The 19,315-nt window shown below is 43.4% G+C and overlaps 2 protein-coding genes and 1 long non-coding RNA gene across 3 annotated transcripts in view; 2 read left to right on the top strand and 1 right to left on the bottom strand.

Moving 5' to 3' along the window:
• Positions 1-6,100, top strand: part of Gpc3 (glypican 3) — a 367,829-nt gene extending 361,729 nt beyond the window's left edge. The window contains exon 8 of the mRNA NM_012774.2: positions 5,567-6,100. Within this exon, the coding sequence (NP_036906.2) occupies positions 5,567-5,736 (170 nt within the window). The 3' untranslated portion in view covers positions 5,737-6,100. The remainder of the gene's footprint in view (positions 1-5,566) is intronic.
• On the bottom strand, positions 779-11,752 carry LOC134484170 (uncharacterized). Its single transcript, XR_010061629.1, has 3 exons — positions 11,624-11,752; positions 7,368-8,126; positions 779-5,435 (listed from the first exon to the last, which is right to left on the bottom strand). It is a non-coding gene; the product is annotated as an uncharacterized LOC134484170 (long non-coding RNA).
• A 66-nt stretch (positions 11,753-11,818) lies between these two features.
• Positions 11,819-12,552, top strand: LOC103690904 (high mobility group protein B4-like). The gene has a single exon (XM_008773582.4). The coding sequence runs from the start codon at positions 11,991-11,993 to the stop codon at positions 12,495-12,497; it is 507 nt and encodes a 168-aa protein (XP_008771804.2). The 5' UTR covers positions 11,819-11,990; the 3' UTR covers positions 12,498-12,552.
• Positions 12,553-19,315: the final 6,763 nt, after the last annotated feature.

The raw sequence follows: 19,315 nt of genomic DNA, 5'->3' as shown, positions 1-19,315 counted from the left end.
AAAAAACAGAACTAGAACAGTGAATCATGGATTTGTTAATTGTCAGGGTCTCTCATCCAAGACTAGGATGCTCAAAAGGCAAGAGCTTCCATGGCTGATGATTGCTAGAGAAATATCCACAGTGAAACAACTGATTGACCCTGCTGCTCTAGGGAGGCTCTGTTGGAAGAGGTTGCCTTGGCTCTTTCGAGCAAAGAAATGATTCCAGCTTGCAGCAGACACTACTTCTTTTCCAGGTCTCAAGATCCTTGAAACCAGAAAAAATAAAACTGGAAGGAAGTGTACGGGTCATCAGTTCAGCACTGTGATTTGACACCTTAGGGCAACTGAAGCTTCAAGTAGGAAATGGCTTGTCAGAGGTGAAGTAGAAAGGCCTCAAATCTAGAGTTCCAGACCCCAGGGGTATAGTAAAGACTCCTTGGGGATTCTAAGAGATTTTCAATAACCAGAAATGGGGGATTCTCAGAGCTTTGCCCAGTGTAGAGAAGCTTTCCAACTCAAACAACAGGCAACCCCCACTGACTGACTGCTATTTTCAATGGATCATCTAATCTACAACACACAGGCCACAGAGGCAAACTGAGAGTCAGGGCTGAGTGTGTAATTAGTACAGATAGTTGGGTCTACCCCCTGGGCATATTTAAACTGATTACAGATAGAAACAGATTTTTAGATGAAGCAGGGGGAAAAATATCTCCTTGCTGGCCCAAAAGGTTCTCACAAAAGAACCACTCCAAGATGAAAACAATTTATCACCCTTTTAAAACATACTCCTAACATGATGAAAATATAGGCTGAAAATATCACTGAAAAATATGAGTGATTTCAAATAAAACAGTTTGTGGTATTTCTTTTAATAGATCTGGTTTATAGTAAAATCGAGTTTTCAGTTGGTATAGGTTTAGCTTTTTGTAGGCTTTTTTTTTTTTTTAAATGTGCTACTCACTGATGCCCAGCTCCTGTTCCCACGGGCTTCTTGTTTCTTCAGGACAAGATGTCTGAGTCATTCTGGCTTAGGGCTGTGCTTCCCACTGATAACAGGGATCTTTCTAAGCACACAGATCAGATTGTACAGGTTCCGCCTTAGAAACTGTGGGATGGCCCTTCCTGCTGTCTTCACAAGAGTTGTAGAATTCCTAAGCCACAAGGTTTGGCTGCATTTGTCCTTCTTGCCTTACCTTTCACCACTACCACCTCCCATCAGATGCGCACGTGCGCGCACACATACATGTGCTCGCACACAAATACCCAAACACACATCTGGAGAGTGTGCACGTTATCCCACTCTAAAGGGTCCTTGCTCTTACTGAAAATCCACTGCCTTCCATCTCAGTTCTTGAGATGTTGTGGTCATCACACATCTCCTTATGGAGAGAGTCAAGTTGGCTTTAAAAAACATCCTAGATACTTCCTTTTAGGGTTTTCTTGTTCCCTTTGGTAATTTGCTTCTGTCTTCCTACGAACCCTCTCTGTGACCTGAGGGACGTATATCTGGTTTATCTATGGGTGTGGTGCCCTTGCCGCAGTATGGGATTCCTTGAAGGAGTAGCTAAATCTTCCCTCGGTCTTCTGCTTACTCCCTGGGACACCCTACATAAGATAGCCTTGTTTGTTAGATGAAATGGGATTCTGTTTCCCACATCAGGAATGTCCCTATTTATCATTGACCAAGATCCTACTTTCTCTGTCTCCCATAATACTTTCTTTTCTCTTTTTTCTTTTTTTCTTTTTTCTTTTTTTCTTTTTTCTTCTTTTCGGAGCTGGGGACCGAACCCAGGGCCTTGTGCTTGCTAGGCAAGCACTCTACCACTGAGCTAAATCCCCAACCCCTCCCATAATACTTTCATATTGTTCTCAGATCCCTCTTTCGGCTCTAATCCTTGTGGTGGTGGCCCTAGCACAGAGTGTACCTTTGCTGGGCTAACTGTCAGTTTACACCTCAGGCAGGACACCGAGGGGATTGAGTGATACACTTCTCTTCCTGACGAATGGAGACCTTCACACAATCTCTAGTCATAATTTAGATAAGGATGTTCCTAGAGGCCATTTGGTGGCCTAATTGTGTGCCTGGGATCTAATGGCCTTAGTCATCATTACTCATTTCTTGGGAAACAACTGATAATTTCCACATCAGCTCCCCAAATCAAGAACTCCCTGCACTATTCTATAAAGTTTAACAAGGTTTCCTAATCGAACACATGGTGGACTTGATGTGGAAACAATGTCTTTTTGTTATGCTTTGGAAGTTCCCTTTTGTGATATATAGTCAACCATTGAGGTTTTTGGTTGTTTGTTTTTTTTTTTTTTTTTTTAATGAGAATCTATTACTCCTTAGTCCTGTAGCATATTTGGTATACAGAATTTGTCAAGAAGCACTGTGGTGGGTCTGAAGAGATAGCTCAGCAATGAAGAGCTCTTGTTCTTGCAGAGGACTTGCATTTTATTCCCAGCACCCACATAACTCCAGCTTCAAGGGATCCAATCGCCTTTCCTAACCTCCATAGGCGCCAAGCATTTGTGTGGTGCACATGGATACACACAGACAAAACGTTAATACCTAAAATAAATACAAAGGGAATACATCTAATCAAAACATTTTAAAATAGAAAAGAACCAGCATGGCTTCCTAAGAGGTGTTAGTCAGATGCTGGATTCAGATAGTTCAGCTATTGGTTACCAGCTGTAGAAATATAAACCAAAATCATTACCCCAAATTTGAGCTTCCTCATTCCTAAAATAAGAATCGTAATACCTACATCATAAGATAGTGGGAAAGGTTAAAGTAAATGAATAAATAGCACAGTGCCTGCTATACATGGGCATTCAATAGTTTACTTAGAGGTCACTATTATCATTTCCATGCATAAGATCCAAAGAAAACCTTTAGAGGCTGAGGACACATTTGCTCCACAAGCCGGAGTTCAGTCCCCTAGAATCCATGTGGAAGAAAAGAAGCTTCTGTGCTTTCTGACTTCCTTCCATACATCTACCCTCACGGGGTATGCGCGTGTGCTCGCGCGCGCGGGCACACACAAACACACACACACACACACACACACACACACTATAAATACATAAACAAACAAACAAACAAATGTAAAGAACAGCTTGTATTAAAGGACTAGAAGCTCCTGGGCTAAGTAGAAGTGTAACACCTGCTGTCGCTGATACAGTCATCAAGATTGTTTAGTGTGAGCGGATTATTTGAAGAGCAGAGCTAATAGAGCAGGAGCAAAGCGGGAACATTAATAGATATTGTTTCATCTTGACGTTGGGCAAGAGTATCCTCCAGAAAAGGAATGTGAAAGCAGTGCAGAGAGCCTTCTCATTCGGGTCAACCCTAAAAATACCCGCTCTTTGCTTAAGTGGAGAAGCTGCCGTGGGACCCAAGGCTTGGCTTTCAACAACAGATCAGCCATATGCGCTCTCTGCTTCAGTGAAATCTGATCACGACCTAAGCCTGTGCTATCCTTGCCGACTGACAGCTGACCCCGGCCTTCTTGTGCGCCGCACATAGTTCACCTTTCAGAGAAAGAGGTCTGATCTCCAAGTAGAGTGTTGCTCTTTGTTCTTTTCCCCTTTTATTTTGTCTGTCTGTATGTACTGAGGGAGATCTGGATTACAGCCTGCTAAATTACTTTTCCTAAGTAACAGAGTTCCCTGCAAAACAAGATTTGAATTACTATCAGCACTTGGGCAAAAGAAATGTGCTTCCCTTTTAGACCAATGAAATAGAATCAGATTTATACATATTAAAAGCTCCATCATTATCTCTTTGGGACACAATGATAGGGAATTATAATAAATTGCAAGATGAAAAAAAAATACTTGGTTTTGGTTAGATCCAATATAATATAGATTATTCAAATTAATAGGAAAAATATCAATACCCATCACACTAAGAGGCAGATAATATGGAGCTGTTGCCATGGAGGAATATAATTAGCAAGCCTTAGCACAGAAAAATCTTGATCTACACTGGTGACCAAATGTATGCAAATTAAGGAAACCTTGTGGTGAATCTTGTTTCTTCAGGTGAGGTGCATTAAAATTGTTTCTCTCATCATCCCTGGTAGCATTATAGGATGTAATATCCTTTTGGGAAGGTGGAGTCACAGCCAATGAAATCAGACCCACAGACTTTGATCTCCTTGATTTTGCTTCCTGTACAAACCCATGTCAGCCTCAGAGCTGCCTGGTCTTGGACCCTGCTCTGCGTGTATTCCGGACCACTTGAGTCCCACACTTGCTTCCTGGGACTTACTAAGTATTTTCGTGACCTGTATGTAATAGGAGCTCTTCCTTCCTCTCCTTGCCTTCATTGGGTAGAATCCCAGCCATTTCCTCTTAGCCTCCTGGCAATGGGACAATTGGTTGGTGAGTGGCTCACATCACCTTCACAAGATACTGAAATAGCAACAGTAGCCATGGAGTCATGAAAAAAGGTGGGGGTGGTGGTGGATTGGATCTGGAGACAAAAAATTGCAAGAAACTGACCCCTGGACTGGTGATCTTGAATTTCACATAGAAACTTCAATCTGCTTAGATTTGCTTTCTAAGGGACTTTTGTTTCAGACCAAATCAAGGACATTTTGTTTTTATTTTTTTGTTTTTGTGGGGTTTTTTGTTTTGTTTCAGAATCATGTACACATCTCATATATAACAGGTAAAGAACACAAACCTTTTACCCATTAGCCTCTCCTTAGCCTTAATTCACTTGGCAACAGATCCTATCCTATGTTTTCAAGCATGTCCAACCTCATACAACCAAAGATAACTAGGCATATGCCCCAAAACAAATTCACAAGCTTACTTCAAACATTAGGAGAGTTTGGGGTGACATTTCCTGGAGAAGAATAACTTGATTCAGTAATTCTCAAATGTGAACATTGTACGTGACAGTGCTGTATCACAGGGTCAAAAGGTTAGACACACTTTCTTTGATAGATGAGACCTTTTGGTGTGGTTTTATTGATTTTTGTGAGAGAGGAAACTGTATAAAAGAGGAAGTACTTGGAGTACTTGGGGAAAAATAAAACAGCTTTCTACAGCAAATTACCCTGTCCTTCAACACTTAATTGAACAAAGTCCCCAGGAAAAGAATATCCAGTCCACTCTAAGGGGTTAAGGAAAAGTACAGTTCATACTCACCACTGTCCCTCCTTCCCTTTCCCAACACACAAGGACAGATTAATACCAAATAGCACATTTTGATGTAAGTTCTGATGAAACTGACCTTCAATTCAAGGGTACATATCTGCCTGGGAGATGTTGTAAGGGGCCAACAAACATCCTGTTGTGTTAGCAGAGCACAGAGGGAAGTGATGACTGACTCACCCTGGTTGCTGTGCTCCACAAAAGAGCGCTTCTAGTCATCTCCTTCCAGTCCACATCCTCCAAACGCGTGCTCTCCTTCCCACCTCTGGGCACCTGGGCTTCACAAACAAAAGAAAAATCAAAATGGAAGCTCCTCACCATGAGTCTAGACAGGCTAGAAGCTGTGAATGGTATAGACCTGATGGGGTAGATAAAGCCTGCAACTCAAATCCTTTTGCTCTTTTGACAGAACTGGCATATGATCTGGATGTGGACGATGCTCCAGGGAACAAGCAACATGGAAATCAGAAGGACAACGAGATCACCACCTCTCACAACGTGGGGAACATGCCATCCCCACTGAAAATCCTCATCAGTGTGGCCATCTACGTGGCGTGCTTTTTTTTCCTGGTGCACTGACTTGCCAGTGTCCCAGTGCCTGTGCTGCCCTGCAGCACCTTGTGGCCCTCCTACATAAAGGGAGCCACCTTCTTTTTTCTTTTCTTTTTTTTTTTTTTACCTTGTATGCCTCCTCTCACCGCCATTAAGTAGGAGACTAACCACGTGTTATGTTTTCGAAAATCAAATGGTATCTTTATGAGGAAGGTAAATTTTAGTGGTAGGATAGATTGTCTTTTTTGCAAAAAAAAAAAACAAAAAAAATTCAAGTTGTGCCAAATTATTTTCTTACATTTGACTGCTGGAACATGGTTGTCATGTTTCCCTCTTTTCTCTTTCTCTGCATGGATTTCTTTGACAAAAAAAAATAAATAAACATTCAAATAAATGGTGTTTGTCCTTTTTTAAGTAAGTGTGTGTGTATGTGATATATATATATATATATATATATATATATATATATATATATATTCATATACTTCTCCCTTCATCCAAATTTTGCCCCTCTCTTCTGGTTTTCTATTCAGTATAATCCCATTATCACCCAAAAAGATTGCATGACCACTTCTTTACCTATACCGTCTGAATGAGTACCAATGCTGGCTTCACATCCTGATTAAGCTTCCCATTCTCAAGGTATATTACATGCCCAGTGTCTTCCATTGAGAATCCTTAGGTTGGATTGTCCGGTGTATGAGACCAAAGTGGCACAAAAGAGTCCCACCATGACCTCTCTTTACAAATTTCCCTTTTGAACTGAAGGCATGCCTCATGGCTAACATGCTTACTTTAAAAGTATGAGGACTTGAGTTCAAACCCCAGAACCTACACGAAGAGCACAAAGATTGGTGGCATGTATCTCTCATCTCAGCTTGTAGCAGCAGAGACAAGAGAAACCCTGGGTTTGCTAGTCAGACAGCCTAACCTATTCAATGAGCTCCAGACCAGTGAGAGATACTGAAACCATCTGAGGAGACTAAAGTTTATCTCTGGCCTTCACATGCACAGCACACATATGTACATCAGCATACATATAGACATGTATATACATACAAATGTCAAACAGAAAAGCTTCTGTACAGGTTATTTACAAGTCCTAAAATCAATATTCTCCTTTTTTATAAGCTAAAGAGGTGGGCCGAAGTAGAACAAAGAATTCTCTCAGCTCTCTCCTGCTATCTTAGGCTTATTCTCTGTCATGTCTCTCTTCGAAGACCGAACCATGACGGGGCCAACAGATGCCCTGCATCGGCTTGTAAAGGTGCCATCAGTAAGCTTAGGATTTGCCAGAAACATTTCTAAGCCTCAGCCTCAGTTGGCTTGTTCAACAGGCACTTACATAAAACTCGGTTTTGTGAATCTACTGAGTAACTCAAAAGGCACCAGATATTAGAGAGCGTGGCAAGGGCCCTTGATCACTACCCTCATGGAGCCGAGGGAACCAGCACTAGCACTTGCTCAAACAGCGTCTTTCCATGAATTGTAGACCCAGCACTCTGACTTCACTCCATTTTTGTTCACAGACAATATCTCAAGCACTCAGGGCACTTACTAGTTTACTTTGATTGCCTTCCTGCTGCCAAAGACCTGGGAATAACCAATTTGCCTTTTTTTTTATCATGTATGTAATGCTCTGTGCGTGGCTTTCCTACCAGGTAATGTCAATACAGAGAGCCAAGGTGAGGTCCAGGAAGAGGATGGGCAGTTCTCTTTGATTCTGAAAAATAGTTCCCTGCAGGATCTCCAGCTTCAGTCCCATAGTAGAAGGTCATCAAGGGAGGCAGAAGGTACAATTTATCACAGCTTAGCATCCCATCAAAGTCCTCACTCCTGCTGTCCCCAACACTCTTCCGTTGGCCTCCCGCAGAGCATAACTTTCCAATATCGACTTGTCTTTGTCCCTTGCAGAAATGCCTCCAAATGCAAGTTGGAAATGTGGAGCTTTGCCTTTTTCTAAACAAGTTCTGTTTTTGTCTTGTTGTTTCTAGTTTTATTTTCTGACATAACTTGCATGATTCACAATGGTTGGTGAGATGCAAAAAAAAAAAAAAAAAAAAACCAACAAGAAACTATCTTTGTTTTGAAGATGGTTTGAAGATGAAGCTGTTCTTGCTTCTAAATTTGAATGAGGTTTGTGAGAACCTTTGATCCCGGATTTATGAAAACTGAACATTGAGACTGTTCGTTCCTTAGATTTGCAGCCTGATTCACTAGCACCAACAGACAAGAAAGAAGGGTTCAAGTCCAGTTATCATCTAAAAACTGTCCCTGTCATTGTAAAAAAAAAAAAAGCTTTACTTATTCTGGCAAAAGTAGCAGCAGCAGCAGCAACAGTAGTAGTAGTAAGTTGGTAGCTGTGAAACCACGTTTTGTTTCTACAAGCACAGGAAGGTGGCTTTCATGTCTTCACTCTGAGAGTCAGGCAAATGAAAATTTCCAATTCAGTAACAAAGCACTATGAACATTAATTACCTCAGATATTTTGCTATAATAATGGAAAGCTGAGTGACACAGCCATTGGTGTCCACTGTTAGTTAGGGAGGTGTGGTCTGGAGATGAACCCAGCACCTTGCACGTTCGGGTAAGAGTTCTGCCACTGAGCACCACCCTCAGCCCCTACTCTTTTTTTTTTTTTTTTGGTTCTTTTTTTTTTTTTTCAGGAGCTGGGGACAGAACCCAGGGCCTTGCGCTTCCTAGGCAAGCGCTCTACCACTGAGCTAAATCCCCAACCCCAGCCCCTACTCTTAAACATTTGATTGTTCGGTCACTTTCCCTCCCCTCCTATAGATGTATCTTCAAACACTTCCAATTATAGAAACATACAACTCAGAATGTGACCCAGTCCTCATTGGTAGAGTCTAAATCTCCCTTCCTATTATGGCAGCCCATTGATCTGGCTCTTCCATAAAGAACAACACGAGGGGTTGGGGATTTAACTCAGTGGTTGAGCGCTTGCCTAGCAAACACAAGGCCCTGGGTTCGGTCCTCAGCTCCGAAAAAAAAAAAAAAACCCACGAAATTAAAGATAATATAATGGCTTTTCACAGTTGTCCTTCAACAATATCTCTTTTCCCTTCTTTGCTTTTCTATACATGCCTTATAAAACCCATAAGCACATTTTTCTTTTTCCATGCTGAAATGGATCAGTAGTTCTGTTGGACTAATAGGCCCATTCCTGTACCGGTGGCATAGGTACAGACTAGAAGAGTAGAAGAGATGACATTATGCTTCCACAGAGGCCCAGGACCGAAGAATGAAGAGACTTCCTTTGCAACCATGAACTTTGATTTTAAAACAGGATCTCTTTTAGACTAGCCTAAAACTCACTATGTAATAGAAGATGACTTTAGACTAGAACTCATTGTGTTTAATAGAGGATGATCTTAAACTGCTAATTCTCCTGTCACCCTACCTCCCAGAGTTCTGGGAGTTACAGGCATGTGCAAACCTACTTTGTGTGATGCTGGACCTCATATATACTAGGCAGGCATTGTAGCGACTGAGCTATATCCCTAGTCCCTCATACTATGCTGGACAAATTACTTTGTGACCAACCGGATTACCACGATAGCTTTGAGAAAGAGTGAACAACTAAACCTTTCTATCTCATACTTGTATCTTTTTGTTGTTTGTTTCCTTGCTTGCTTATTTTTGAGAGGGAACTTGTCTCCCTGTGTAGACAAGTCTAGACGTGAACTCACAGAGATCCACCTGCTTCTGCCTCCCCAGTGCTGAAAGATGTGCACCACTGTTCCAGAACCACCATTAGTTTTCAAAAACAAACATCTAAATATTTTATTTTCTCTGCATGATATATCAGACAGTATCCCTGCCCCCGCCTCCACCGTGTGTGTGTGTGTGTGTGTGTGTGTGTGTGTGTGTGTGTGTGTGTTTGGGGGGGCGGGGTGGAGCTAATAGTGGTGGTGATTAGTAGTAGTAGAGAAATTCTTTTCTTGCCAAGGCTTCAGCATGTTTGGAAGTCTTCCCTTGGAAGCCCTGCTGAGCTGCTTTATGTGCCATCCAAGCAAATCCCTCTTGTTTCTTGAAGCTCACACCTTGCTTGGAGCCAATAGTCATATTCTTCAGCTCCATCACACCCCTCATTCACTAGCTCTGCTGCCAAGTGGCTTTTAGCTGTTTCCAAAAATCAAATTGCTTTCAAGAAACAACCCCTTCCCCCGCCCAGAAGATTCAAAGAATGTTCTGTGGATTAGGAAAGTTTTTTTTTTTCTTCTCAAAGAAAAGTTCCAAAAAAAAAAAAAAAAGTGAGGATACTTTCCCTGGCATAAATATTCCCTTCCAAGGGGGCTGCTCAAAAAGCAATGGTGCTAATTAGATTGTAGCTAATCTGCTTGGTTTGCCAAAGGGCCAATATGATAGTCTTACTGCTTTTTATTCACATGTATATGGAATCTTTGAAAATAGAGCAGAGGTCAGCCAGGTGACTTAGTGGGTAAAGGGCTCTGCCACCAAGCCCGACAGTGAATTCCAGCCCAAGGACCCACTCCTGACAGTCACCATCTGCTCTCTCTATTTGTACACTGTGACTTGCATGCCCTTTATCCAATAAAGAAATAAATGTTATTTATTTTTTAATAGAGCAAAGGATTGGCAGGAAGTTGCTATGAAATAAGTGTCTGATGGATCCAGTATCCACGTTACTTTGAGTAACAAGTACTTAGAGTAATGCTTTGTGCATATGCCACATCACATATTAAAAACAGTATATGACAGATTTAATCCAGGCCTTCTTCAGATTTCACATCTACTGTCTGACTCAAACAGGGAATTGCAACAAAATCTAAACACCCTATATGTCATAGCACGGTGATATGCAAAGAAGAACAGAATGCAGCAATGCAATGTGCAATCCCCAAAGAACGTGTAGAAGGAAGCACAGAAGTTAGACAGTTTGTAAAGTAAAGGAACGTGAGGAAAGTGGAGAAAGTGTCCTGGGGGGGGGGGGTAGACAAAACAGCCTATCACAAGTTTGTAGAGAACTATACACAAGGTAGCTCATGGCTGCACTCCTTGTTATGATGAGGCAAAGCAAGTCCCAGGTGTCTTCCTAGGATAAGGCAGAGTTGCAATGTGCAGTGAAGCACACATGAAGCATTACGCATCAGTTAGAAACGATGAACATTGTGTAGACCCCAAAGCATAAAGACATGCTAAAAACAATATGGGATGCTGAAAAGTGCTCATTACCATGCCTAAGACTCTGACTTTAATCCATAGGATGCACATGGTGGAAAGAGAAAACAGATACCGTCAGGTTGTCCTCTAATCTCTGCTGTGGGGTGTGTGTGTGTGTGTGTGTGTGTGTGTGTGCGCGCGCGCGCGCGCGCTGAAAACTGCCCATAGCGTTCCTTCTGCCTTGCACATCTCCACCTCAGTGCATTTGTTTATGGACCACTCTAATGGGGTTAGAGATAGAGCTCAGTGGTAGGGTCCCTGCCTAGCATGTGTAGGGCCTGGAGTTCCCTCCTCAGTACTTCAAATCTACACAACAAACACACAAATCTTTCTAATCAAAAACCACACAGGAAAGGGTAACTCATACAGGAAAATACACAGGAAATATATACAATTCAGCCTAGCCACTACAATGCATTACCGAGCCAGCACAGGGGTCATAATTTTTGATCATTACATGCTCATTTTTGTCCCCCTCCCAGAGTTGTTCATCCCCTCTCCCCTTCACCTGAAAAGGGCATCTATACCCCCAGGCATCCCCCTTCCCTGTGGCATCAAGTCTCCACAGGATTTGGCACATCCTCTCCCACTGAGACCAGACAGGGCCAGATTCCCAGGGCCAGTAGCAACTCTAAGGTTCCCATAAGCCTTTGTCATTCCTTAGAGGCAAAAGAGAAAGTCCCAGGAGAAACCAACCGCTAAGAGGGCCTACCTGGGGGAAGGAGAGTTGGCTTAGTGGTTAAGACCGCTCTTCCGGAGGTCCTGAGTTCAAATCCCAGCCACCATATGGTGGCTCACAACCATCTGTAATGAGGTAATGAGAGCTGAAGCCCTCTTCTGGTGTGGGGCCTTCCTGTAAATGACTGAGCTTGGCTGCCATTGGTCAGCTCAGGGATGACGTCACATTTTCCCTTCTTTGACCCAACAAAGCCCACCAGCACTGAAAAGGCCGGGCCCTGGCTGAGGCGCACACAGAGGGAAGATTTCACCCCATGGAGGACACTGTCTAGGCTGCTCCTGTAGTGAAGACCAATCGCTGCTCTCCAATCAGCAGGATCGGAATTCGAGCTTCTATAAACATGGGAAAAGACAGCAAAGTAAGACCGAAAGTGAACGTCTCTCCTTATGTCCATTTTATGATGGACTTCAGAAATCAAATGAGGGAGCAACAGCCAAACATCTACTATGACTTTACCGAATTTTCTAGAAAGTGTTCTGAAAAGTGGAAGACCATCTCAAAGAAGGAAAAAAAGAAGTATGAAGCCCTGGCCAAGCGCGACAAAGATCGGTACCAACGTGAAATGAGAAACTATTCCGGACCGAGAAGGGAGAGAAGAAGGAGAGATCCAGATGCACCGCGGAAGCCACCATCCTCGTTCCTGCTCTTCTCCCAGGACCATTTTGAGGAGATAAAAGAACAACACCCAAACTGGACTGTGGCGCAGGTGGCCAAGGCTGCAGGGAGGATGTGGGCCAGGTGTTCAGAAGCGGATAAAATCCCCTACGAGGAGAGGGCTGCGGTTCTGAGGGCCAAGTACCTTGAAGAGCGGGAGGCCTACTACCAGCAATGCCAGCGCGGGAAGTAAAAGTTCAAGGGATGGGGCAAACCCAGTCTGAAACAATAAACCTCATTCAACTGGCTTTCTGGCCCTGGTGTTTAGTGTTTTCAGACTGCCCTGGGATGCTATGCTGTGGTAGTGAGTGGTTTGATTCAGGTCTAGCCTTGGGGAGGATGGCTCTCAGAGAGGCAGCTCTAAGACAGGAACTGGCTGCAGGACCCAAATGGCCTAGGGTGACATGGGTGCTCATGTACATGTGAAAAGCCATTTGTGTACTGGGATCTAGCCCTGCTGCTGCTTGTAGGAACCAAAAAGTATAGTGATCAGCCCAGAGATTTCTTAATACAAATCCTGGCTTTTGCTAAGGCTTACCATCTCATGGGAATGGGGCCAAAAAGACAGCGAATTGTCTCCCTAGGCATCCATTTTGATTTTGATTACAACTCTGGGTTTGGAATCAAGTTGTTGGGTTTTGACACATCAGGTCCATGTGACAGGTTGGGGTACATGTGGGGCCTCCAGTCTCTTGAGGGTTGGGTGAATCTTCTCTGACTAATCCCAGACCCGGCAGTCGTCTGCTGTATATGTGTTGGGGGCCCCATATATGCTAGTATATGCTGCCTGGTTGGTGTGTCTGAGAGATCTTGGGGATCCAGGTTAATTGAGACTGCCGGTCCTCCTACAAGGTCGCCCTCCTCTTCAGTTTCTTCCAGTTTTTTCCCTAATTCCAGTTTTTTCCCTAATTCAACCACAGGGGTCAACATGTTCTGTCCATTGGTTGGGTGTAAAAACCTGCATCTGACTCTTTTAGCAGCTGCTTGTTGGTCCTTTCAGAGGGCAGTCATGGTAGGTCTGTTTGTAAGCATGAGTTTTGCAGGCAAATGGATGGAACTAGAAAATATCATCCTAGTGAGGTAACTCAGACTCAAAAGAACGTGCATAGTATGTACTCACTAATAAGTGGATATTAGCCAAAAAAAAAAAAAAATACAGACTGCCCAGGATACAATCCACAGAACTCAAGAAGGTTAACAAACTGAAGGGTCCAAGTGAGGATGCTTCAATTCCACTTGGAAGGGAGAAGAAAGCAAACAAATTAAATGTAAGAAAAAATTGTAAAACTATAATATGACAAGGAATGGCAGCAAATGCCTACACTCTTAGCAATCTAAGTGCTACAGCTGAAAGGCCAGCAGTTGGAGGCCTGCCCACACAACATCATAAGACCCTGCCTCAAAAAAGCCAGAAAACAAAGTCAGTTCCCTGAGAGCTATAATTCAGAGGGAGAGCACTTAGCTAACATTCGTTAAGGTCCTGGGTTTAAACCCTGCCACTCCAAAACAGAACAACACAAAACAAAATGTATGTGGTTCCAGGCTCTGGTGACAACAACAGCTCTATTCAGGCATATCAGTGGAACAGGCTCTTCAGACATCCCATAGCCACAGCTCTGGACAAGCGAAAGTGCAACCCATTATCAGCCCTATATTGTGGTACCTAGCTGGAAATATTACCACCAGCTAGTGCAGCTCACATGGCCTATCCAGAGGGAACCAATGCATCTCCACTCACCATTTACTTTCACACTCCCAGGGTAGAGTCTTCCCCCAGAAGGAGAAGCTGGAAAAAAATTGGACTGGATGCCCTTTTAGAAGCTCTAGGAGCTAAACATCACCTAGCAGCAGCAGAAGCAGCTGGAGACCTTCCTCATTCAAAAGGGTAATGTTGGTGAGCCTAGGGGCCAGGATTGGAAAGCACGCATGCTAGGACAGATGCTCTTCCGCTTCCCCTCAAACAGAGTAAGTAAACTGAAAAATATAGTTTTTTAAAAAAAGCAAAATGAGGGGTTGGGGATTTAGCTCAGTGGTAGAGCGCTTTCCTAGCAAGCCCAAGGCCCTGGGTTCAAGTCCTCAGCTCAAAAAAAAAAAAACAAAATGAAAAAAAAGGCATTTCATCTATCTTCAGGGATTGTGAAACAGAAGGTCCTCAAAAGACATATCTAGATAATGCACAAATGAGCACTTCATGCATTTTACCCCAGATGAAATAAATGTATCTTTAAACTGCCTGACCTTCTTGCCACATACTCAGAATTCTTGCCATGGACTCAGAATTTTAGAAGTCCCACTGCCCAATGGCAGCTTCATTTTGTAACAAATGTTTGGTTGAGGGAATTTTGGGTTTTTTTTTTGTTTTTTGTTTTTTGTTTGTTTTTTGTTTTTTGGTTTTTGGTTTTTTGGTTTTTTTTTTTTGTTTTGTTTTTTTGTTTTTTTGTTTTTTTTGTTTTTTTTTTTTTTTTTAGTTTTTGTTGATTGGTTTTCTTCTGTTACCTTTTGTTTTTGAGACAGGTTTCACGTAACTCAGGCTGGCATTGAACTCTGTATGTAGTTGAGGATGACCTTGAGTTCTCTATTCTCCTGCCTCCTCTGCCCAAGTGATAGGATTACAGGCATGCACCACAACTCCCAGCTAATATGGAGCTAAGGATCAAACCCAGGGCTCTGTGCATACTAGGCATGTCCCCTCTATGTATGTATGTTCACCATGTGTATGTATGATGTCCTCAAAGGCCAGAAAAGTGTCAGATCCTCTGGAACTGGAGTTACGTATGGTTGTGAGCCACCATGTGGGTGTCGAGGATTGAACCTGGTCTTCTGCAAGTATAGCAAGTGTTCTTAGCCACTGAGCAACCTGTGCAGCCTCTTAACATTTCAAAGAGCTACTTCAGGAGAATGATTGCTGCTTCCCTTTGGGATGAGAATCCCCAGTTTTCAGTACCATAAGGCAGTCATGTTTGTTTTGTTTGTTTGGAAGACTCAACTCAAAAACATAGGTTCCTTACACCTATGCTCTCCTTTTCCAGGTGTAGAAAGTGTGACCAAGACAGGTTAAGAGACTTGCTTGAGGTCATACAGCAAGACAAGTACAAAGTCAGGGCTCACTTAGTCAGCATCTCATCACTTCGTACTAGCAGAAATAACAAATGTCTCCACTGCTTGAGCTAGGGTAAAGGCCTACTTCCTGAAACCTGCACCCAGGCAGACAGAGTTGCTAATGCTGATCTTCATTTTGATCCTAGTGGCAGTTTAAAAAAATGCCTTATCTAACAAAACACATTGCCTTTCCAAATGAATGCATTCAAGTCAGGGCCTGCTTAAAGACATTTAATGTTGCCCTTCCAAATTAGAACCTGGGGTGAGGGAATTTCATCCTCCTCCCAAAGAAGCCTTGTCACAACAGAAGCATTGTTCTCCTCCCCTGCACTGTTTGCTTTCCTGAGTCTTCGGTAAGATGTTAGGTATTTGTTTTGTTTTGTTGGTGCTTTTGTAATCAGTCTAGACATGGACCTACCCTGAACCTTCCAGGAGGCAATGCAAACTCCCACTGTGGAATGAGGTAACTTATTCTAGGATGCCTATCAGGGAAGGCTTAGAGACCACTAGCCTGCATCTGGTCCCCAAGCCAAACTGTCCTTGCTGGATGGATCACTTCATGCATGAGGCAAGACATGTCCTGTCTCTGAAAAGTCTTCCAGGCCCATTGTCATCTCGTCATCTTGGTTTGGCACGTGAGAAGTTGTTGTCCACACTTTTTGTCTTAGCCAGGATATTAAATGAAGTTTCTTTTTGCTTGTATCATTGAAACTGGTTTGGTACGTGTTACCACAATTGAGGGGCTGTAGACTTTTCTTCAGCCTACACAATAAAGGTATACAAGAAAAAAAGAAAGAGTGTGTGTGTGTGTGTGTGTGTGTGTGTGTGTGTGTGTGTGTGTTCGTGCCATGGCATTCACAAGGAAGTCAGGGAACAACTATAAAGAGTTAGTGCTCTCCCTTCATGGTGGGTCCCAGAGATCAAATTTAGATGGTTAGATTTGCACAGCAAGAATTTTCACCCACTGAGTCATCTTGCCAGCTCAGTTAATTCAGTTTTATGCGACTTGGGTTTCACAATTTACATGATTAATGCTTTTTGTTTTTACTGTAAAGATGTATGATGGATACAAGCAATGTTTTGTCTGTAGTGGAAGACCTCACAATAGGTGGATTCTGCCCTTGAGCCTTCACAAGACCATATCTGTAATCAAAGATGATTCAGGAGTATTAAGAATTCCTGGGATCATCATATTACTTAGCATTTTTACACCCAGCATCACAAATAAGATGTTTAAGAAGGGAACATCAATATGCATGTCCAGAGTTATGTCAGATAGGTAGAAGTGCTCAATTTGTCTCCAGCAAGCACTATTATAGACGCTTACATCTATATACCAAGATGGCCAGTCCATGCAGTCTAAATGCAAAATACAATCACAGTCCTCCTGGTTCACAGAAAAAAGCATCAGAGCTTCAGTGCTGTCTGCCATTTTGCCCTTTCCAAGCATTTCACTCTTAAGGACAGAAGGTCATCTTCAAAAGATGACATTAAGGCAGATGCTGAGAAGCGAACACTCCAGTTACATTTGGTGCTGAGAATCAATGTTTCTTTTGAAGGGAGCATTACAGAAAACTCACAAGTGGCCAAGGCCAAGAGTCTACCTGACCCATGCAGAAGCTTGTTATGAGACTGCCTTCCCTCAGCTCTTGATTCATCTTTCCTGAAGTGGCCTTTTGAAAGCCTCACAAGTGGTCTGATTCTGAGTAAGAAGACAATAGGAACTTAGTGTCCCATCTTCTGTATTTGGGGCGCAGGCTGCTCTCTGGGATCTCTTCCAGCATCTCCTTTTAGTAAGCACTTTTGTCCCATCCTTTGTCTAGCATATGACGCAAGGCTAGTAAGATGGCCGTCTGTTAGAGTCACTCCATGGAGATATTCAAAACCAATTAAAGTCAGCTGTCAACTATTAATCATAATCTAGGCTTTCCAGAGTGTGTGTGCTCATCACAATGTCATCAACAATTCAGGGCTGAGTATCAGTTACAGTCCAGCAGGACACCAGAAGCAGAATGAACCGTGCCTAGTAAGAGGTCATGGTATATGTGGCCAAAATGTGAAGAAAGTTTAGGCTTCCCAACTGTTGACCAGAACAGCCAAAGCCTGAGCTGAGGCAACCACAGATCTAAGGAAAAGGAAATTCATGTTCTCCAAGAGTGGGCTACACGGTCCATTTAATTATCTGCATGAAAGCTTTCATTTGCAGAGACTTTCTTTTATTCATTCATTCATCCTTTTTACATTCCTATTGTTTTCTGCCCTCTCCTGGCCCTGCCTCACAAAGTCCCTTCCCTCTTCTCTGCGAGGGTAGAGGCCCCCCTGGAGATTCCCTGACCCTGACACATCAACATCAAGTCTCCGCAGGACTAGGCTCATCCTCTCCCACTGAGGCCAGACCAGGCAGCCCAGCTAGTAAAACAGACAGGCAACAGCTTTTGGGATAGCTCCTGTTCCAGTTGTTTGAGACCCACATGAAGACTAAGCTACACATCTGCTTGATGGACAGACAGGAGGAGGGCCAGAGGGCCAGGAGAATGAATGGAAATTTGCAGCTGGCAGGGGTTGGAGTCAGGGACATCTCTAGGACGCTCCAGAGACCTGGGAGAATGGAAGAAGTTCCCAGGAGTCAATGCAGGTGACCTTAAATAAGACTCCTAGCAGTGGGGACATGGAACCTGAAGCGGCCACCTTCTGTAACCAGGCGGGAACGCCAGTGGAGGGATAAGCACATCAACCCACTCACAAAACTTTCAACCCCAAATTTTTCCTGTTTATAACAATGCCAAGCAACCAGAGCTTCCAGGGACTAAGCCACTACCTAAAGACTATACATGGACTGACCCTGGACTCTGGACTCTGACCTCATAGGTAGCAATGAATATCCTAGTAAGAGCACCAGTGGAAGGGGAAGCCCTGGGTCCTGCTAAGACTGAACCCCCAGTGAACATGATTGTTGGGGGGAGGGTGGTAATGGGGGGGAGAATGGGGAGGGGAACACCCATATAGAAGGGGGTAGGGAGGGGTTAGGGGGATGTTGGCCTGGAAACTGGGAAGGGGAATAACACTCGAAATATATATAAGAAATACTCAAGTTAATAGAAAGAAAGAAAGAAAGAAAGAAAGAAAGAAAGAAAGAAAGAAAGAAAGAAAGAAAGAAAGAAATGCAGGGACAGGGCATGGAGCAGAGACTGAGGGAATGGCCAACCAAAAACCAGCCTAACTTGAGACCCATCCCATGGACAAGCAGCAATCCCTGACACTATTAATGAGACTCTATTATGTTTGCAGGCAGGAGCACAGCAAGCACAACTGTCCTCTGAGAGGCTCCACCCAGCAGCTGACTCAGACGGACACAGACAACCAACAGCCAAACAGTGGATGGAGCTTGGGGGTTCTTATGAAAGAGCTGGGGGCCTGCTGTGTGCCGGCAGTGTGAGTAACCTGCATAAGGATTATTCCTAAGATTTGGCTCAAGCCCTCCCAGGAATCCTAGGGAAAATAATCTAACAAAAAGACTCAGTTTGACCTAGCAACCTTTTGAGGTTCCCATTTTGTTCAAGGCCTTCAGTTTGTTTATCTGTTGTTTTGTCAGACAAGTTGTGTGCCCTCCTTATGTAGCTGAGAATAACGTTGGATTTCTACACTTTGATTTTATCCAATACGATGACTATGATCTCTGGACGCTCCTGCTTTCACTTCCCAAGTACTAGGATTAGAGGTGGGCATCATCATACTCCGTGCTGGGGTTTGAACCCAGGTCTTGGTGGAGGCTAGGCAAGCATTCTACCAACTGAGCTCCTCCCTCAGCCTACAGCTTGGAAAGGCTGCCCCACCTTCCCTAGTTTCAGAGTTCTCATGGCTGCATAAAGGTTCCTGTGAGTCCACATGAAACGGTGAGCTTCTGAACAGGCA

This window comes from Rattus norvegicus, chromosome X, assembly GCF_036323735.1.
Source record: "Rattus norvegicus strain BN/NHsdMcwi chromosome X, GRCr8, whole genome shotgun sequence".
NCBI lineage: Eukaryota > Metazoa > Chordata > Mammalia > Rodentia > Muridae > Rattus > Rattus norvegicus.
The sequence above is the reverse complement of the archived record's forward strand: the minus strand, read 5'-3'. Positions and strand labels throughout refer to the sequence as shown.

Excerpts from the sequence above, each read along its gene's own strand:
- LOC103690904 (XM_008773582.4), top strand. The coding sequence starts at position 11,991 with ATGGGAAAAGACAGCAAAGTAAGACCGAAAGTGAACGTCTCTCCTTAT.